This window comes from Hemiscyllium ocellatum, chromosome 30, assembly GCF_020745735.1.
Source record: "Hemiscyllium ocellatum isolate sHemOce1 chromosome 30, sHemOce1.pat.X.cur, whole genome shotgun sequence".
Lineage (NCBI taxonomy): Eukaryota > Metazoa > Chordata > Chondrichthyes > Orectolobiformes > Hemiscylliidae > Hemiscyllium > Hemiscyllium ocellatum.
In genome coordinates, this window is record NC_083430.1 from 37,405,579 (window position 1) to 37,423,310 (window position 17,732).

A 17,732-nucleotide genomic window follows, 5' to 3' on the forward strand; every position below is an offset into this window, starting at 1 on the left:
TGAACTGGGTCCTCAGCCAAACGAGACTGAACTCAGTCACTGCTGAATTCCTGGCGAAAGATGTAAGTTCCTCATAAAATGATAGGGTCCCAATCTGAATTTACACAGGAGGCTTCTCCTGGAGCCAATGGTAAAACCAGTGGGTGATGGGGAACAAACAGAAAGCTCACGGTTCTGATTTTAACTCCCATTCCACCTAATTATCTCCAAGAGGAGGAGGAGGATGTTAAAGTGGTCCCTCAAAGAGCAGCTCTGTCTATACCAGTAAATTCAATCTAATGTCTTTCACCAACTGAACCATTTGGTCAGAATAACGAACCGGTTCCTCCAATAGTCATGAACAACAGCTGGTATTTACACAGCACATGAAGTACAGTGAAATGTTCCGAGGTACTGCATTGGAACATGAGCAAATTTCAACATCAAGTCACATGAGGTGTTAGGTCAGGCAACCCAAACTTTGATCAAGGAAGCTACAGTTGCCGATAGTGGAGACTTACGTGCGGTATGGCCATCACACTTCGGATGTGGGCAGTCACCCTGCAGCCCATCGATGGGAGGTCTGGATAGTCTCCCTCACCAACCACAAAGACTCTCCCATTGTAATCCTGGCCCTCATACAGCGCCCAACTGAAAGACAATACATGCTTGGATTGGTGAACAGTGCAATGTGCTGGAACTTAGAGCTATGGCTATTAGCTGGATCGCAAGAACAGAACTACACTGAACAGACCATTCAGCCCGTCAAGTCAATGTTGTGGCTTATGCTCCAAGCGAGCCTACTATTAACAGTCTTAACCTAACCCTACTAACATGTCCTTTTTCTACATGACATTGGACTCCTTTGGTTATAAATTCTGTGATCATGATCTTATTCTCCACAACCACCTGATGAAGGAGCAGTGGTCAGAAAGCTAATGCTTCCAAATAAACTTGTTGGACTATACTATAATCTGGTGTAGTTTTTAATGGCTTGCGACCAATAGAGTCCCACAAGGATCGGTGCTGGGTCCACTACTTTTCATCATTTATATAAATGATTTGGATGTGAGCATAAGAGGTACAATTAGTAAGTTTGCAGATGACACCAAAATTGGAGGTGTAGTGGACAGCGAAGAAGCTTACCTCAGATTACAACAGGATCTTGATCAGATGGGCCGATGTGCCAAGAAGTGGCTGATGGAGTTTAATTTAGATAAATGAGAGGTGCTGCATTTTGGGAAAGCAAATCTTAGCAGGACTTATACACTTAATGGTAAGGTAAGTGGGAGTGTTGCTGAACAAAGAGATCTTGGAGTGCAGGTTCATAATACTCAAAGTGGAGTCGCAGATAGATAGGATAGTGAAGGCGGCATTTGTTATGCTTTCCTTTATTGGTCAGAGTATTGAGTACAGGAGTTGGGAGATCATGTTGAGGCTGTGCAGGACATTGGTTAGGCCACTGTTGGAGTATTGCGTGCAATTCTAGTCTCCTTCCTATTGGAAAGATGCTGTGAAACTTGAAAGGGTTCAGAAAAGATTTACAAGGATGTTGCCAGGGCTGGAGGATTTGAGCTACAGGAAGAGGCTAAACAGGCTGGGGCTGTTTTCCATGGAGTGTCGGAGGTTGAGGGGTGACCTTATAGAGGCTTATAAAATCATGAGGGGCATGGATAGGATAAATAGACAAAGTCTTTTCCCTGGGGTGGGGGAGTCCAGAACTAGAGGGCATAGGTTTAGGGTGAGAGGGGAAAGATATAAAAGAGACCTAAGGGGCAACGTTTCCAAGCAGAGGGTAGTACATGTATGGAATGAGCTGCCAGAGAATGTGGTGGAGGCTAGTACAATTGTAACACTTAAAAGGCATCTGGATGGGTATATGAATGGGAAGGATTTAGAGCGATATGGATCAGGTGCTGGCAGGTGGGACCAGATTGGGTTAGGATATCTGGTCGGTGTGGACAAGTTGGACCAAAGGGTCTGTTTCCGTGCTGTACATCTCTATGACTCTATGTTCTGAAAAAATTGGAAGCTTTGTGCCCAGAACATGCAGTGCTTTAGGATGTCACTGTGGGGAGCCAGTGAGCAGAGATGCAGATGGCTGCCCACTGCTGGCGAAGTGGTGGAAAGTCAGACAGGGAGTTCTTGCATCGAAGCAACGTAACAAAGGACTGAGACCAGAAATCCATGTCCCATTCTCAGACAGAAATAGCACCCCCCTCCAGTATTCTCACTAATAAGCATCAAAAGTCAAATGCTTCTGTAATAGTTGCACTGCCTCTGTTAGCTTAATGAAGGTGGTAACTCACTGTGTGTTTGCAATTGAACAGGATGATGTTGCTGCATGATTGGTGCCTATTTAACTTGCTACAAATACTTAGGGATAATAATTAAAAGGGTGACTGCACATGCTGTTAACATTAAATGTGTATTCTCATCCTTTTTATATTGTGATTCACTTTGGGAATTTAAAAACACATTTTTAATCTTTGTATTTAAAACATTTTGCTGTCTCTCTCCTCAATCTTCTTCAAACCAATCTTTCTTTTTCTTTCTCGTTCTCTTCTGTATCTGATATGACATTAAACGGAACCATTTTCTGGTGGCAGGGTGGCTCAGTGTTTAGCAATGCTGCCTCACAGCGCCAGGGACTAGGGCTTGATTCCACCCTCAGGGCAACTGTTTGTGTGGAGTTTGCACATTCTCTCCGTGTCTGCATGTGTTTCCTCTGGGTGCTCTGGTTTCCTTCCACAGTCCAAAGATGTGCAGATTAGGTGGATTGGCAATGTTAAATTGTCCCATTACGTCCAGGGATGTATAGGTTGAGTAGACTAGCCATGGGAATTACAGAGATAGTGTGGGACTGGATGGGATGCTTTTCGGAGGGGCAGTGTGGACTCTGGGTTGAATGGCCCACTTCCATAATGTGGGGATTCTAGCTTAATTCAACCTATTTCTCAGTCTTTCCACTATATAATTTCAGTCATTAATGTTCATTGATTAAAACACCCATGCAGTTGCACTGTTCACTGAGAAGTTTCTGATTCACTGTTGCCTTCAGTATAACTCTATCAGTTCACACTTTCTGTGACCTAACAGTAAATAATGTTTGAGCTGAAGTATGGAGAGCTAAGTGTGACACAGCCACTATTATATTGTTTATTTGTGGAACTGGTCTCAGATAACAATTGGGGGTGGTAGGGTGATTGTGGATGTAAAAAGGTAAGACTTGCATTTATATAGTGCCTTTGTCAACCTCAGGACTTCTCCAACTATATTAAAGCCAGTTAGGTGCTATTTTTGAAGTGTAGTCAATGCTGTAAAGTAATTTGTATAAAGCAAGCTCCCATAAATATCAAATTGATGTCTCTGAAAAATGTTCGCTGGACCAGAAACATTAACTCTGCTTTCTCTCCACAAATGCTGTCAGACCTGCTGAATTGCAGTAGCAATTTCTGTTTTTGTTTCATGTTTTCTGTGCCCGCAATTTGTTGGTTTATAACATCAAAGTGAGAATAGCCAGATAAATTTAGTTTAGGGATGTTGATTGAAACGTACCATTTGTCAGGCCACCAGGTCTGCCTCAGTTTACACATGCCACACTGATGGTATGCAATACGTTGCAACAATAAACTGCATTTACCTGCCACTTAGGACCCTGCAAGACTGCATCTTAAAATCTTTTGGGAGCCCCATCTTGTCCCCCTCAAGCATCATGCAGCGTCCACCGAATTCCACCTCTGCATAGGCCTTTATCTTTATTGTGAAAGAAAAGAATTTAAATTTAAATTCCAGGAAAAAGGAACTTTTGTCAATCATCTTATCCATATCCTCTGGCATTGACTATTTCGCCCCCTTAACCTTATCAAAACACTTCAAGATTTTTAATCCCTTTATCAGATCCCCATTTAGCTTTCCCAGCTTGAGGCAGAACAGCATCAGGCTCACTGTGAAACTAAAGTTCCTTATCTGTGGTACCATATTAGTCAATCTCTTTAAGTCTTGCCACCCTACCTAAATAGCGATGGACAGCATTAGACACAATACTCTAGCTAGAATCTAGCCAATGTTTTAGAAAGGCTCAGAATACCTTCTATAATCTTTCTCACCGAGCTTGAGTGATAAAGCTAACTCACATTCGCTTACAAAATAAATAAATTGCAAAGAATAATACTTACCTTCAAGTGGAGTTGCGGATTGCTTGGCTCCACCTGAACACACAAAACACAAGATGGTGTCACATTGTTGGTCAGCCAATGTTTATGCCATGACCTAATCCCCACCCTCAGCTCTCCGGGACATACACCGTGAAACAGGTTTGGTCAGGGCTTGCTTGCAAATCACCACCCCACCCCCAACCCCCACCCCACCCCCACCCCCGCAATGTCTTCAACATTCCATACAGCTCCCTTCTGCACAACATAATTGATTTTCTGAATAAAGTACAGTAATACAATGAAAAATACATTTGCCGAGACATTTGCATCATTACTTAATCTGAAACTGAATTCATTTGACTGATGGAGACCCACTGAATAAAGTGCAGTGGAGAACTGATTCGGTCACACTTGTGATGGAACAAAGCAATTGATTATTTTTTCACATTGCCCATAAAAGGAGTTGTCTGAGCAGGTGTTGTCCTGATCATGGGAGCCCATGTGTGGCCAGTATTGAACAAAGATCTGCCAGGTCCTGGCTTGTGTCCAGTGTGTATCCCCACCGAAAAAAAGAAGATGCTCATTCTGATTTGACCACTTTACTCTCCAAAGGAAATTTTAAATCTCTCAGCCCTTCATCCCCATTTACTGTTTAGGCCCAGGGTTATCATTATAAATGTTTCATGTTTATTTAGTTTCAAATACGTTTTTGGAAAATATTGAAGTCTGGCTTTAGCATATCATTTTTAATCGTTTCTCCATCAGCCTCAGCAAAATGGACACAACCAGCGATGGCCAATGTGCTACCTGTCTCCCAACCTTGACAACACCCAGGGAGTGTGTGGCTGGGCACTGGTGAGTGTGTGAGCGAGTCAGGGAGGTGCAGAATAAGATAGCCCCTTCTAAAGCAGGGTCACTGTCACAGTGAAGGAGCCATCCTGGATTCAACTTGTGTAATCCTGGCAATTGAACAAGTGGGGTCCTTCACTTCCTCAAGGTGCCTTGAACTTCTCTCCTGGATACCTCAGGGTCACGGACCCTAAGTTGAGAACCTTTATAGTACATGTGGCAAACACCAAGGTAGGAACATGTCCCTTTATCGTGAGATCGAATTTGCACAGGAGTACAGTGGAAAATGCAGCAATGATTGAACTGAATGGCAAAATGATTTGGGAGTGTTGTACGGTCTCAACATATGATTTAATAAAATAAAATGCCAACTTTAAAACCCGAGAAAGGTTTTTCACATCCTGTTGGATTACAGTGTATGTTCCTTCCAAAAAATGTTAATGATGATTTACTTGCCCCTTGCCGCTGTCCCAACGGTTTCTCAATAGAGGTCAGTGCAACTCTGAGTGGAAAGTAACTCATGCACACATAGCCCCCTCTGAAACAAGTTCCAGTGGCAAATCAATATACAAATACACTATCACTTGTATAGAAGCAATTTTTGAGAAGAATGTTAACGTGCTTCCTCAAAACTTGATTCTCATAGTTTTTCTTTCTCCTTTCTTCAGTCCCAAAGGTGTTTATGACAGCAGACACCCCTGGTTGCTTTCCCTGGGTCAATCCCCTACACCTTGGCTATAAGTGTTGACTGTACTCTCAATACTTAAAAGAAACATCAAGATGTTTGAGTTCCCACCTACCATCTACTTGCCTCTGTAAGGGGCCACCAATTAGAAATCAGCAAGAGAAACCCTCATCAATTCCTGTTTCTCTCTCTCTGCTTTGTCAGGCCAAGAAAAAGCTGCTAACTCCAGTTGAATTTTGACATTTTTAACCAACCTGTACAGATGTGTTATGACACAGCACTGGTGCAGGTGGGACTCAAACCCAGGTCTGCTGGCTCAGAGCTACAGACACTACCACTGGAACACAACAGTCCTCCAGTTGTATGTATTTGTTTTCCTTTTAGACACCCATGTGGCCAATCCCCTGTTTTTTTTGTGAACAAGGTCCAGGCTGCAGCAGTAGCAGGAGCTGCTTGTGCAGCTGCACACAGTTCAAACTAAAGGAAAAACAAACACACACTAAATAAAACCAAAAAGAAACAAATACTTCCTATGAATGTATTTCTGGAAGATTCATCACATGACCACCTGCTTCCAATCACAACACCCTACTCACCCACCATTTGTCAACTGACCTGTCACTCTTCAGTTGCCCCTCCTTCCCACAGCCAATTGAATGATTTGGGGGAAGTTCTTGGCTGATCTGATTGTAACCTCAAATGGATATTCCTTACTCCACCATTGCTTACCAAGAATCTATCCAGCTCTGCCTTAAAAATATGAAAATATTTTGCTTTCATTGTCCTTCTAAGAAGAGAGTTTCAAAGACTTGTAACTCTCAAAAAAAAACTTCACCTCATCTGATTGAAGTTGGAGATCCCTTATTTTTAAAGTGACCCCTAGTTCTCGGTTCTCCTGTAAGAGGAAACATCCTCGCTACATCTGGCCTGTCAAGAACTCTCAGGGTTTTATATACTTCAATCAAGTTGCCACTTACTCTCCTGGACTCCGATGCTTACAAGGCTAGCCTGTTCAACCTTTTCCCAAAGGCAACCTGCCCAATCCAGGTTCCAGGTATTAGTGTGGTGCTGCTCTCTACCTGTAGAGTAATCTAACCTCCCCACCCCCCCTTTCCTCCCTCCCCCCCTCAACAACCAGCCCTCCCGCCACACACACACACACACACACATCCTGGGCTGGTGATGGAATTTCAGATGCTGGATTGATGAAGAACTTGGACATCAATTGGAGAGTGCATTTTCCAGAGTACTGCAGCAGCTCAGAACACAGCAGTTTCTTCATCAAGGTATTAGTGGAAGGGACAGGCACATTATTAAGATTGTAAAAGGACATGGTATTGAGGTAAAAGTTCTGCTTACCAGTAAGATAGGGTGCAGGGAGCTAATCTTACAATTCTGGGCACCCCAGTCCTGAGGATTCCGGTAAATTCCTTTCTCGACAATGTACTGAGCTCCGGAATAATTGACACCTTCGTAAGCCACCCATCTGAAAGATGAAATGATGAATATTTACCAGCAAGGCAGCAGCTCAATTCAGATTTGAAAACAGGAATCGCAGCTCAATTCCTGGGAAATTAAAAGCATTTTCTAGGCATTGAGCCCAGCTACTGTCAACTCAAGGTCTTAAATTATTCACTTTTATATTAAGCTTATTTGCTTTTTCTGGAGGATATTCTCCCTTGGGATTTGGTCCTCCTTATACCTCACCCAAGATGCCTTCCTTCAGCATGAGCACAGGCAGCTATTTGATTGTGGAGCCTTTTGCAGGTAACACCTGAACGCATCGGTGTCACACCCGTTGGAAAGAAACAGGTCATCCTCAGTGAGCAGTCAGCAGTGACAAAACTCCACATCCCCCATGTGTATCTGAGACAGATTTCAGCATTCAATTGAACTTAGATCGCTAGAGATCAAATCTGATACAATCCCTGTCAATAATGACCAATTCCAAATAGAGAGAAGTTAATCATTGCCCCTGGACATTCAGTGGTACTGCTATCCCTATGTCCCCCATTATCAACATCCTGAAACTCAACTGGACCAGCCATATTAATACATTGGTGGCAAGAGCAGGTCAGAGCTAAGTTCAACCATGGGACTTCCCACCCAGAACCTAATTTCCAAATGGCAAGTAACAAGCCTCCAGACTCCCTGTCCAGCCTCAGCAAGGCACAAGTATGAGTGAGATGGAATACTCCCCACTTGCCTGCATGAGGGCAGCACCAATAGCAGTGAAAAAAACTCAACACCATCCAGGATGAAGCAGCCCACCTCTTTGTTTGTGGATGTGGTGCCCCTCATTCCCTTTGCCTCTGATGCTCAGTAGCAGCGGTGTGTCACAGATGGACTTAGACATTACCTTACAAACACATGACCACTTCCATCCAGATAGACAAGGGCTGCATATACACAGGAGCACCAACAGCTGCAAGTTCCCTGCAAGCCACACACTATCCTGACTTGGGGAAAATAAATGACTTTTCCTTTTGTGTCACTGGGTTAAAATTTCAGAATTCCCTCCCTAACTGTACTGTGGCTGTACACCAAATGGATTGCAATGAAGAAGGCACCTTCTCAAGGAGAACGGGGAGTGACCCAGCCAGTGAAGCCCACATCCCATGAATGGAAAAGAAAAGGCTACAGCTTGCTAAGTGTACCTTAAACACTAGGGAGCACTAGATTTCACAAGTAGATAGAATGTTCCTGTTTTTGGGATAAATTTGAAAGCAGAAGAGTTTTAGATTAGATCAGATTAGATTACTTATAGTGTGGAAACAGGCCCTTCGGCCCAACAAGTCCACACCGACCCGCCGAAGCGCAACCCACCCAGACCCATTCCCCTACATTTACCCCTAACCTTACCCCACGGGCAATTTAGCATGGCCAATTCACCTGACCTGCACATTTTTGGACTGTGGGAGGAAACTGGAACAGACGGAGGAAACCCACGCAGACACGGGGAGAACGTGCAAACTCCACGCAGTCGGGAATTGAATCCGGGAGTTTTGTGGAAAGAAAGTCATGGCCTACTTTAGTCATTAAAAACCTGTCAGATATTCCGACTATCTGACAGTGAATAGCTGCTAGTTAGATTTCTCCTGGAGTTATGACGCTAGAGCGAGTCCCACCCTCCCAAAGCTGTCAGCCAATCAGAGGCTGGCATCTGCGGAACTTGGCCATTGCCTCCAGGCTCTTTCCAGTCCTGCTTGGAATACAAGTGACTGCAGCTGAGGTGGTGGGAGATCCCCAAGTAAGTCTTTAGTTGACCACTTTAAGAACATTATTTGGTGGAGGAGTGGAAAGTTCAACCATGGGCCTTCCCACCCAGAACCTCATTTCCAAATGGCAGGAAAAGGGGGAGTAGTTCCCCAATACCCACACACTGCCCGTCCTGCCATTTCACAGGTCAGAAAGTTCCACTTATAAATATTAAAGAAAACACTGGTGTTTGTAAAGTAAAAGGAAATGGTAGCCAAAATATACATTATAATAGCAGTTCCTTTGTATAGTGCCTACTTGCAGTCCACACTAGTTCTGTCACTTACACTCCACTCATAACTTTCATGGATTGTACGTGGTTTTCGACATCAACCAGCTCCAGGTCTGGGATGGACTCAGTGATCATAATTGGATCACTTTCTTCATCGTCAATTCTGTTGTTCAGAGCAATCGCGGGGTTGAAAAACTCCTTTTGGAAAAAGAAAGGAAGATATGAAACAAGGTGACTTGGAACCACTTTCTGTTCAACAGCTGCCACTTACTTAAATAAAGAAATGATCCCTTTGGTTTTTTGCAAATTCATTCCACCTCTCCGCTCTTGTGCTCCCACTGATATGACTGGCAGTAGTAGATTAGTTGTCAATCTGCTGTCGCTGCCAGAAATGTTAACCATTTGCTTTGCCATGTGGACACTACAATGGGGTATTATGGGTAAATGCCACTCACCCCTCCCACAGCACGTAGCAGCAGCAGTTCATTCCAATCACTTCACTAAACAGTGCAGTCTTTACAAGCAGAAATCTTGGCTGATTTTGCCTTTTCCAAACCCAAGATCACCTACAGCATGTCTCATAGAATCATAGAATAACACTCCTCCAAAAGAGCCCTGCAACCCACCATGCCTACGTTGGCTCTTTGGAAGAGCTATCCAATTTGTCCATCTCCCTTTGAACTTTCCGAACAGCTCAACACATTTTATGATCTCAGGAATCCATATGACATCCTGGTGAACTTTGTCAGTGTGTCCACCACCAGAAGCTATTCCAGCAGAGCATTACTCCAGGAGGTAGTGCCACCATCTGGTCAAGATGAAAGACTGCACTTTGACTCCTGGTAGTGGCTAGTCTCCAACATAGAAATGCTTACCTCCCTTCGTTTATTACATCATGTAGGGGGAGGTGGAGAAGCTTAACTCTGTGCCTTCGCTTTACCAGAAATATCTGTCTTGTTTCCCAATACTTACTGCCCGGATGAGGCGCAGTGACTTCAAATCCTCATCACAGCCACTCCATGTCCTCCAGTCCATGAACTCGCCTTCTTCCAAGAGATACTGATGACCCCTGAACCCTTCCTTAGAGTAGCCAACCCATCTTCAAGAATATGTGAATGACAAAACACAGCAAGTCAGGATTAAGCATTTAAAAAGCAGTGGCTTCATGAATAAACAACCACCCAACATTGTTGCCTAAAAGAATTGAGGGAGCTTTACTCAGTATCTAACACCATGATGTTCCTGTCCTGGGAATGTTTGTTGAGGACAGTATCGAGGAAGCTTTACTTTCAGTTCAAAAGTGTGGAATGAAAAAAAAGTACTTGCATTTCTGTTGCAAATTCTGTAACTTCAGAGCAACCCAAAGCTGCTCAGAGCTAAAGAAGCACATTCAAAATGTAGTTGCTGTTATAATATCAAAATGGTAGATGCCAGTTTGTGCACAGCAAACTCCCACTAAGACCAACTGAAAGAAGGGACAAGTTCAGCTGTTTTTATGTTAAGGTGAGAGTTAAATGTTACACAGGGATAATTATTGCTCCAGGACATCAGTCCAGGACATCAGAAAGAACTTCTCTGCTTTTCAAATGGTATAGAGGATACTTTGCATCTGTCCAACTTGCCAAACGGAGTTGAAGCTCCGTGTCTGATCAGTAAGTAGCCTCTCAGACAGCAGCACTTGACCTCTACTGCACTGGGGATGTCAATCTTCAGATTCCAGGTGAGAGTGCAGTTCCCACCAGCCATAGCGAACATGTCATTTTATCAGCAGTAGAAAGATTTATGGAAGGCCATCATGTACAATGGATAATTTCCTGGATATACGACTCAGAAACAGGCCATTTGGCCCAACCAGTTCATGCCAGCGGTTATGCTTCACTCAAACCCCCTCCTTCATCTAAATCTATCATTGTAATTCCCTATCCCTTTCCCCTTGACTACTAGTCTAGCTTCCCTTTAAGTACATCTATACTATTGACCTCAACCACACCATGTGGCAGTGAGTTACTCACATACTGAGAGTGTATACATACAGAAACGGATACTAGGGAGGTGATAGCCTAGTGGTTTTATCATTGGGACTAATTATCCCTAAACTCAATAAAAGCAATCCGGAATTATGAATCTACTGATGGCTATGAAAACATTGTTGGGAAAACCCATCTGGCTGACTCACGTCCTTTGTGGAAGAGATCTGCCATCCTTACCTGGTCTGACCTATATGTGACTCCAGACCCACAGTAATGTGGTTGACCGTCAACTGCCCTCTGAAAAGGGCCGAGCAAGCCACTCAGTTGTATCAGTTGCTACAAAGTCTCAAAAAAATCATTGTGGGTCAACCTACAGCACAAAGACTACAATGGTTCAGGAGGGCAGCTCACTATCATCTTGTCAAGAGTAACGAGGGCAAAAAAAATGCTGGCCAGCCATGAGTAAATTAAAAACAAAAACCCCCATTGTAAAGTGCTCCTGACCAAAAAAGGGTGTCAGTGCTGTGGGTAGGGGGTCAGTGTAGCAGGAAGGGAGTCAGAACAGCGAGATGGGGGCAGTCAGTGCATTGGGTAGGGGGTTAGTACGGCGGGAGGAGAGATTGCATTGAGTAGAGGGTCAGGGCAGTGGTAAGAGGGGTCAGTGCAGCAGGAAAGGAGGGGAAGAGTGCATGGGTAGGGGGTCAGTACAGCGGTGGGGGGGGGAAGAGTGCATTGGGTAGGGGGTCAGGCAGTGGGTATGGGGTTAATGCAATGGGTAGGGAGTTAGTGCAGTGAGTAGGGGGTTAGTGCAGTGGGAAGGGAATCAGTGCAGTGGGAAGGGGGTCAGTGCAGTGGGAAGGGGGTCAGTGCTGTGGGTAGGGGGTCAGTGCAGTGGGAAGGGAATCAGTGCAGTGGGTAGGGAATCAGTGCAGTGGGAAGAGGGTCAGTGCAGTGGGAAGGGAATCAGTGCAGTGGATAGGGAATCAATGCAGTGGGTAGGGGGTCAGTGCAGTGGGAAGGGGGTCAGTGCAGTGGGAAGGGGGTCAGTGCAGTGGGAAGAGGGTCAGTGCAGTGGGTAGGGAATCAGTGCAGTGGGAAGTGAATCAGTGCAGTGGGTAGGGAATCAGTGCAGTGGGAAGGGGGTCAGAGCAGTGGGAAGGGAATCAGTGCAGTGGGTAGGGAATCAGTGCAGTGGGAAGGGAATCAGTGCAGTGGGAGGAGGGTCAGTGCAGTGGGAAGGGGGTCAGTGCAGTGGGTAGGGGGTCAGTGCAGTGGGTAGGGGGTCAGTGCAGTGGGTAGGGAATCAGTGCAGTGGGAAGTGAATCAGTGCAGTGGGTAGGGAATCAGTGCAGTGGGTAGGGAATCAGTGCAGTAGGAAGGGGGTCAGAGCAGTGGGAAGGGAATCAGTGCAGTGGGTAGGGAATCAGTGCAGTGGGAAGGGAATCAGTGCAGTGGGTAGGGAATCAGTGCAGTGGGAAGGGAATCAGTGCAGTGGGTAGGGAATCAGTGCAGTGGGAAGGGGGTCAGAGCAGTGGGAAGGGAATCAGTGCAGTGGGAAGGGAATCAGTGCAGTGGGAAGGGAATCAGTGCAGTGGATAGGGAATCAGTGCAGTGGGAAGGGGGTCAGTGCAGTGGGTAGGGAATCAGTGCAGTGGGTAGGGAATCAGTGCAGTGGGAAGAGGGTCAGTGCAGTGGGAAGGGAATCAGTGCAGTGGGAAGTGAATCAGTGCAGTGGGAAGGGAATCAGTGCAGTGGGTAGGGAATCAGTGCATGGGTAGGGAATCAGTGCAGTGGGAAGGGGGTCAGTGCAGTGGGAAGGGGGTCAGTGCAGTGGGAAGGGGGTCAGTGCAGTGGGAAGGGAGTCAGTGCAGTAGGAAGGGGGTCAGTGCAGTGGGAAGGGGGTCAGTGCAGTGGGTAGGGGGTCAGTGCAGTGGGTAGGGGGTCAGTGCAGTGGGAATGGAATCAGTGCAGTGGGTAGGGAATCAGTGCAGTGGGTAGGGGGTCAGTGCAGTGGGAAGGGGGTCAGTGCAGTGGGAAGGGAATCAGTGCAGTGGGTAGGAAATCAGTGCAGTGGGAAGGGGGTCAGTGCAGTGGGTAGGGAATCAGTGCAGTGGGAAGGGGGTCAGTGCAGTGGGAAGGGGGTCAGTGCAGTGGGTAGGGAATCAGTGCAGTGGGAAGGGGGTCAGTGCAGTGGGAAGTGAATCAGTACAGTGGGAAGGGGGTCAGTGCAGTGGGTAGGGAATCAGTGCAGTGGGAAGGGAATCAGTGCAGTGGATAGGGAATCAGTGCAGTGGGAAGGGAATCAGTGCAGTGGGAAGGGAATCAGTGCAGTGGGTAGGGAATCAGTGCAGTGGGAAGTGAATCAGTACAGTGGGTAGGGAATCAGTGCAGTGGATAGGGAATCAGTGCAGTGGATAGGGAATCAGTGCAGTGGGAAGGGAATCAGTGCAGTGGGAAGGGAATGAGTGCAGTGGGAAGGGGATCAGTGCAGTGGATAGGGAATCAGTGCAGTGGGAAGTGAATCAGTGCAGTGGGAAGGGGGTCAGTGCAGTGGGAAGGGGGTCAGTGCAGTGGGTAGGGAATCAGTGCAGTGGGTAGGGAATCAGTGCAGTGGGTAGGGAATCAGTGCAGTGGGAAGGGGGTCAGTGCAGTGGGAAGGGAATCAGTGCAGTGGGAAGGGAATCAGTGCAGTGGGTAGGGAATCAGTGCAGTGGGAAGGGAATCAGTGCAGTGGGAAGGGGGTCAGTGCAGTGGGAAGGGGGTCAGTGCAGTGGGAAGGGGGTCAGTGCAGTGGGAAGGGAGTCAGTGCAGTAGGAAGGGGGTCAGTGCAGTGGGAAGGGGGTCAGTGCAGTGGGTAGTGGGGCAAGGCAGTGGGTAGGGGGTCAGTGCAGTGGGAAGGGAATCAGTGCAGTGGGTAGGGAATCAGTGCAGTGGGTAGGGAATCAGTGCAGTGGGTAGGGGGTCAGTGCAGTGGGTAGGGAATCAGTGCAGTGGGAAGGGGGTCAGTGCAGTGGGAAGGGGGTCAGTGCAGTGGGAAGGGGGTCAGTGCAGTGGGAAGGGGGTCAGTGCAGTGGGAAGTGAATCAGTGCAGTGGGAAGGGAATCAGTACATTGGGTAGGGAATCAGTGCAGTGGGAAGGGAATCAGTACAGTGGGTAGGGAATCAGTGCAATGGATAGGGAATCAGTGCAGTGGGAAGGGAATCAGTGCAGTGGGAAGGGAATCAGTGCAGTGGGTAGGGAATCAGTGCAGTGGGAAGTGAATCAGTACAGTGGGTAGGGAATCAGTGCAGTGGGAAGGGAATCAGTGCAGTGGGAAGGGAATCAGTGCAGTGGGTAGGGAATCAGTGCAGTGGATAGGGAATCAGTGCAGTGGGAAGGGAATCAGTGCAGTGGGAAGGGAATCAGTGCAGTGGGAAGGGGGTCAGTGCAGTGGGTAGGGAATCAGTGCAGTGGGAAGGGAATCAGTGCAGTGGGAAGGGAATCAGTGCAGTGGGAAGAGGGTCAGTGCAGTGGGAAGGGAATCAGTGCAGTGGGTAGGGAATCAGTGCAGTGGGAAGGGGGTCAGTGCAGTGGGAAGGGGGTCAGTGCAGTGGGAAGGGGGTCAGTGCAGTGGGTAGGGAATCAGTGCAGTGGGTAGGGAATCAGTGCAGTGGGAAGGGAATCAGTGCAGTGGGAAGAGGGTCAGTGCAGTGGGAAGGGAATCAGTGCAGTGGGTAGGGAATCAGTGCAGTGTGAAGGGAGTCAGTGCAGTGGGAAGTGAATCAGTGCAGTGGGTAGGGAATCAGTGCAGTGGGAAGGGAGTCAGTGCAGTGGGAAGGGGGTCAGTGCAGTGGGAAGGGGGTCAGTGCAGTGGGTAGGGAATCAGTGCAGTGGGGAGGGAATCAGTGCAGTGGGAAGGGAATCAGTGCAGTGGGAAGAGGGTCAGTGCAGTGGGAAGGGAATCAGTGCAGTGGGTAGGGAATTAGTGCAGTGGGTAGGGAATCAGTGCAGTGGGAAGTGAATCAGTGCAGTGGGTAGGGAATCAGTGCAGTGGGTAGGGAATCAGTGCAGTGGGAAGGGGGTCAGTGCAGTGGGAAGGGAATCAGTGCAGTGGGAAGGGAATCAGTGCAGTGGGTAGGGAATCAGTGCAGTGGGAAGGGAATCAGTACAGTGGGTAGGGGGTCAGTGCAGTGAGTAGGGGGTCAGTGCAGTGGGTAGGGAATCAGTGCAATGGGTAGGGAATCAGTGCAGTGGGAAGGGAATCAGTGCAGTGGGAAGGGAATCAGTGCAGTGGGAAGAGGGTCAGTGCAGTGGGTAGGGAATCAGTGCAGTGGGTAGGGAATCAGTGCAGTGGGAAGGGAATCAGTGCAGTGGGAAGGGAATCAGTGCAGTGGATAGGGAATCAATGCAGTGGGTAGGGGGTCAGTGCAGTGGGAAAGGAATCAGTGCAGTGGGTAGGGGGTCAGTGCAGTGGGTAGGGAATCAGTGCAGTGGGAAGTGAATCAGTGCAGTGGGTAGGGAATCAGTGCAGTGGGAAGGGAATCAGTGCAGCGGATAGGGAATCAATGCAGTGGGTAGGGGGTCAGTGCAGTGGGAAGGGAATCAGTGCAGTGGGTAGGGAATCAGTGCAGTGGGAAGGGAATCAGTGCAGTGGATAGGGAATCAATGCAGTGGGTAGGGGGTCAGTGCAGTGGGAAGGGAATCAGTGCAGTGGGTAGGGAATCAGTGCAGTGGGAAGGGAATCAGTGCAGTGGGAAGGGAATCAGTGCAGTGGGAACGGGGTCAGTGCAGTGGGAAGGGAATCAGTGCAGTGGGAAGGGGGTCAGTGCAGTGGGAAGGGGGTCAGTGCAGTGGGAAGGGGATCAGTGCAGTGGGAAGACGGTCAGTGCAGTGGGTAGGGAATCAGTGCAGTGGGAAGTGAATCAGTGCAGTGGGTAGGGAATCAGTGCAGTGGGAAGGGGGTCAGAGCAGTGGGAAGGGAATCAGTGCAGTGGGTAGGGAATCAGTGCAGTGGGTAGGGAATCAGTGCAGTGGGAAGGGGGTCAGAGCAGTGGGAAGGGGGTCAGTGCAGTGGGAAGGGGGTCAGTGCAGTGGGAAGGGGGTCAGAGCAGTGGGAAGGGAATCCGTGCAGTGGGTAGGGAATCAGTGCAGTGGGAAGGGGGTCAGAGCAGTGGGAAGGGAATCCGTGCAGTGGGAAGGGAATCAGTGCAGTGGGAAGGGAATCAGTGCAGTGGGTAGGGAATCCGTGCAGTGGATAGCGAATCCGTGCAGTGGATAGGGAATCCGTGCAGTGGGAAGGGGGTCAGTGCAGTGGGTAGGGAATCAGTGCAGTGGGAAGGGGGTCAGTGCAGTGGGAAGGGGGTCAGTGCAGTGGGAAGGGGGTCAGTGCAGTGGGAAGTGAATCAGTACAGTGGGAAGGGGGTCAGTGCAGTGGGTAGGGAATCAGTGCAGTGGGAAGGGAATCAGTACAGTGGGTAGGGAATCAGTGCAGTGGGAAGGGAATCAGTGCAGTGGGAAGGGAATCAGTGCAATGGATAGGGAATCAGTGCAGTGGGAAGGGAGTCAGTGCAGTGGGAAGGGAATCAGTGCAGTGGGTAGGGAATCAGTGCAGTGGGAAGGGAATCAGTGCAGTGGGCAGGGAATCAGTGCATTGGGTAGGGGGTCAGGCAGTGGGTATGGGGTTAATGCAATGGGTAGGGAGTTAGTGCAGTGGGTAGGGGGTTAGTGCAGTGGGAAGGGAATCAGTGCAGTGGGAAGGGGGTCAGTGCAGTGGGAAGGGGGTCAGTGCTGTGGGTAGGGGGTCAGTGCAGTGGGAAGGGAATCAATGCAGTGGGTAGGGAATCAGTGCAGTGGGAAGAGGGTCAGTGCAGTGGGAAGGGAATCAGTGCAGTGGATAGGGAATCAATGCAGTGGGTAGGGGGTCAGTGCAGTGGGAAGGGGGTCAGTGCAGTGGGAAGGGGGTCAGTGCAGTGGCAAGAGGGTCAGTGCAGTGGGTAGGGAATCAGTGCAGTGGGAAGTGAATCAGTGCAGTGGGTAGGGAATCAGTGCAGTGGGAAGGGGGTCAGAGCAGTGGGAAGGGAATCAGTGCAGTGGGTAGGGAATCAGTGCAGTGGGAAGGGAATCAGTGCAGTGGGAGGAGGGTCAGTGCAGTGGGAAGGGGGTCAGTGCAGTGGGTAGGGGGTCAGTGCAGTGGGTAGGGAATCAGTGCAGTGGGAAGTGAATCAGTGCAGTGGGTAGGGAATCAGTGCAGTGGGTAGGGAATCAGTGCAGTGGGAAGGGGGTCAGAGCAGTGGGAAGGGAATCAGTGCAGTGGGTAGGGAATCAGTGCAGTGGGAAGGGAATCAGTGCAGTGGGTAGGGAATCAGTGCAGTGGGAAGGGAATCAGTGCAGTGGGTAGGGAATCAGTGCAGTTGGAAGGGGGTCAGTGCAGTGGGAAGGGGGTCAGTGCAGTGGGAAGGGGGTCAGTGCAGTGGGAAGGGAGTCAGTGCAGTAGGAAGGGGGTCAGTGCAGTGGGAAGGGGGTCAGTGCAGTGGGTAGGGGGTCAGTGCAGTGGGTAGGGGGTCAGTGCAGTGGGAATGGAATCAGTACAGTGGGTAGGGAATCAGTGCAGTGGGTAGGGGGT

The 17,732-nt window shown here is 48.4% G+C and overlaps 1 protein-coding gene across 1 annotated transcript in view; it reads right to left on the reverse strand.

Annotated features, from left to right (window-relative positions):
* The window catches only part of LOC132830013 (beta/gamma crystallin domain-containing protein 1-like), an 87,168-nt gene that overhangs the window by 11,586 nt on the left and 57,850 nt on the right, over positions 1–17,732 (reverse strand). The window contains exons 11-16 of the mRNA XM_060847473.1: positions 10,133–10,259; positions 9,216–9,358; positions 7,030–7,156; positions 4,158–4,190; positions 3,623–3,735; positions 501–630 (exon numbers count right to left, since the gene is read on the reverse strand). Coding sequence (XP_060703456.1) covers positions 501–630; positions 3,623–3,735; positions 4,158–4,190; positions 7,030–7,156; positions 9,216–9,358; positions 10,133–10,259 — 673 coding nt within the window. The remainder of the gene's footprint in view (positions 1–500; positions 631–3,622; positions 3,736–4,157; positions 4,191–7,029; positions 7,157–9,215; positions 9,359–10,132; positions 10,260–17,732) is intronic.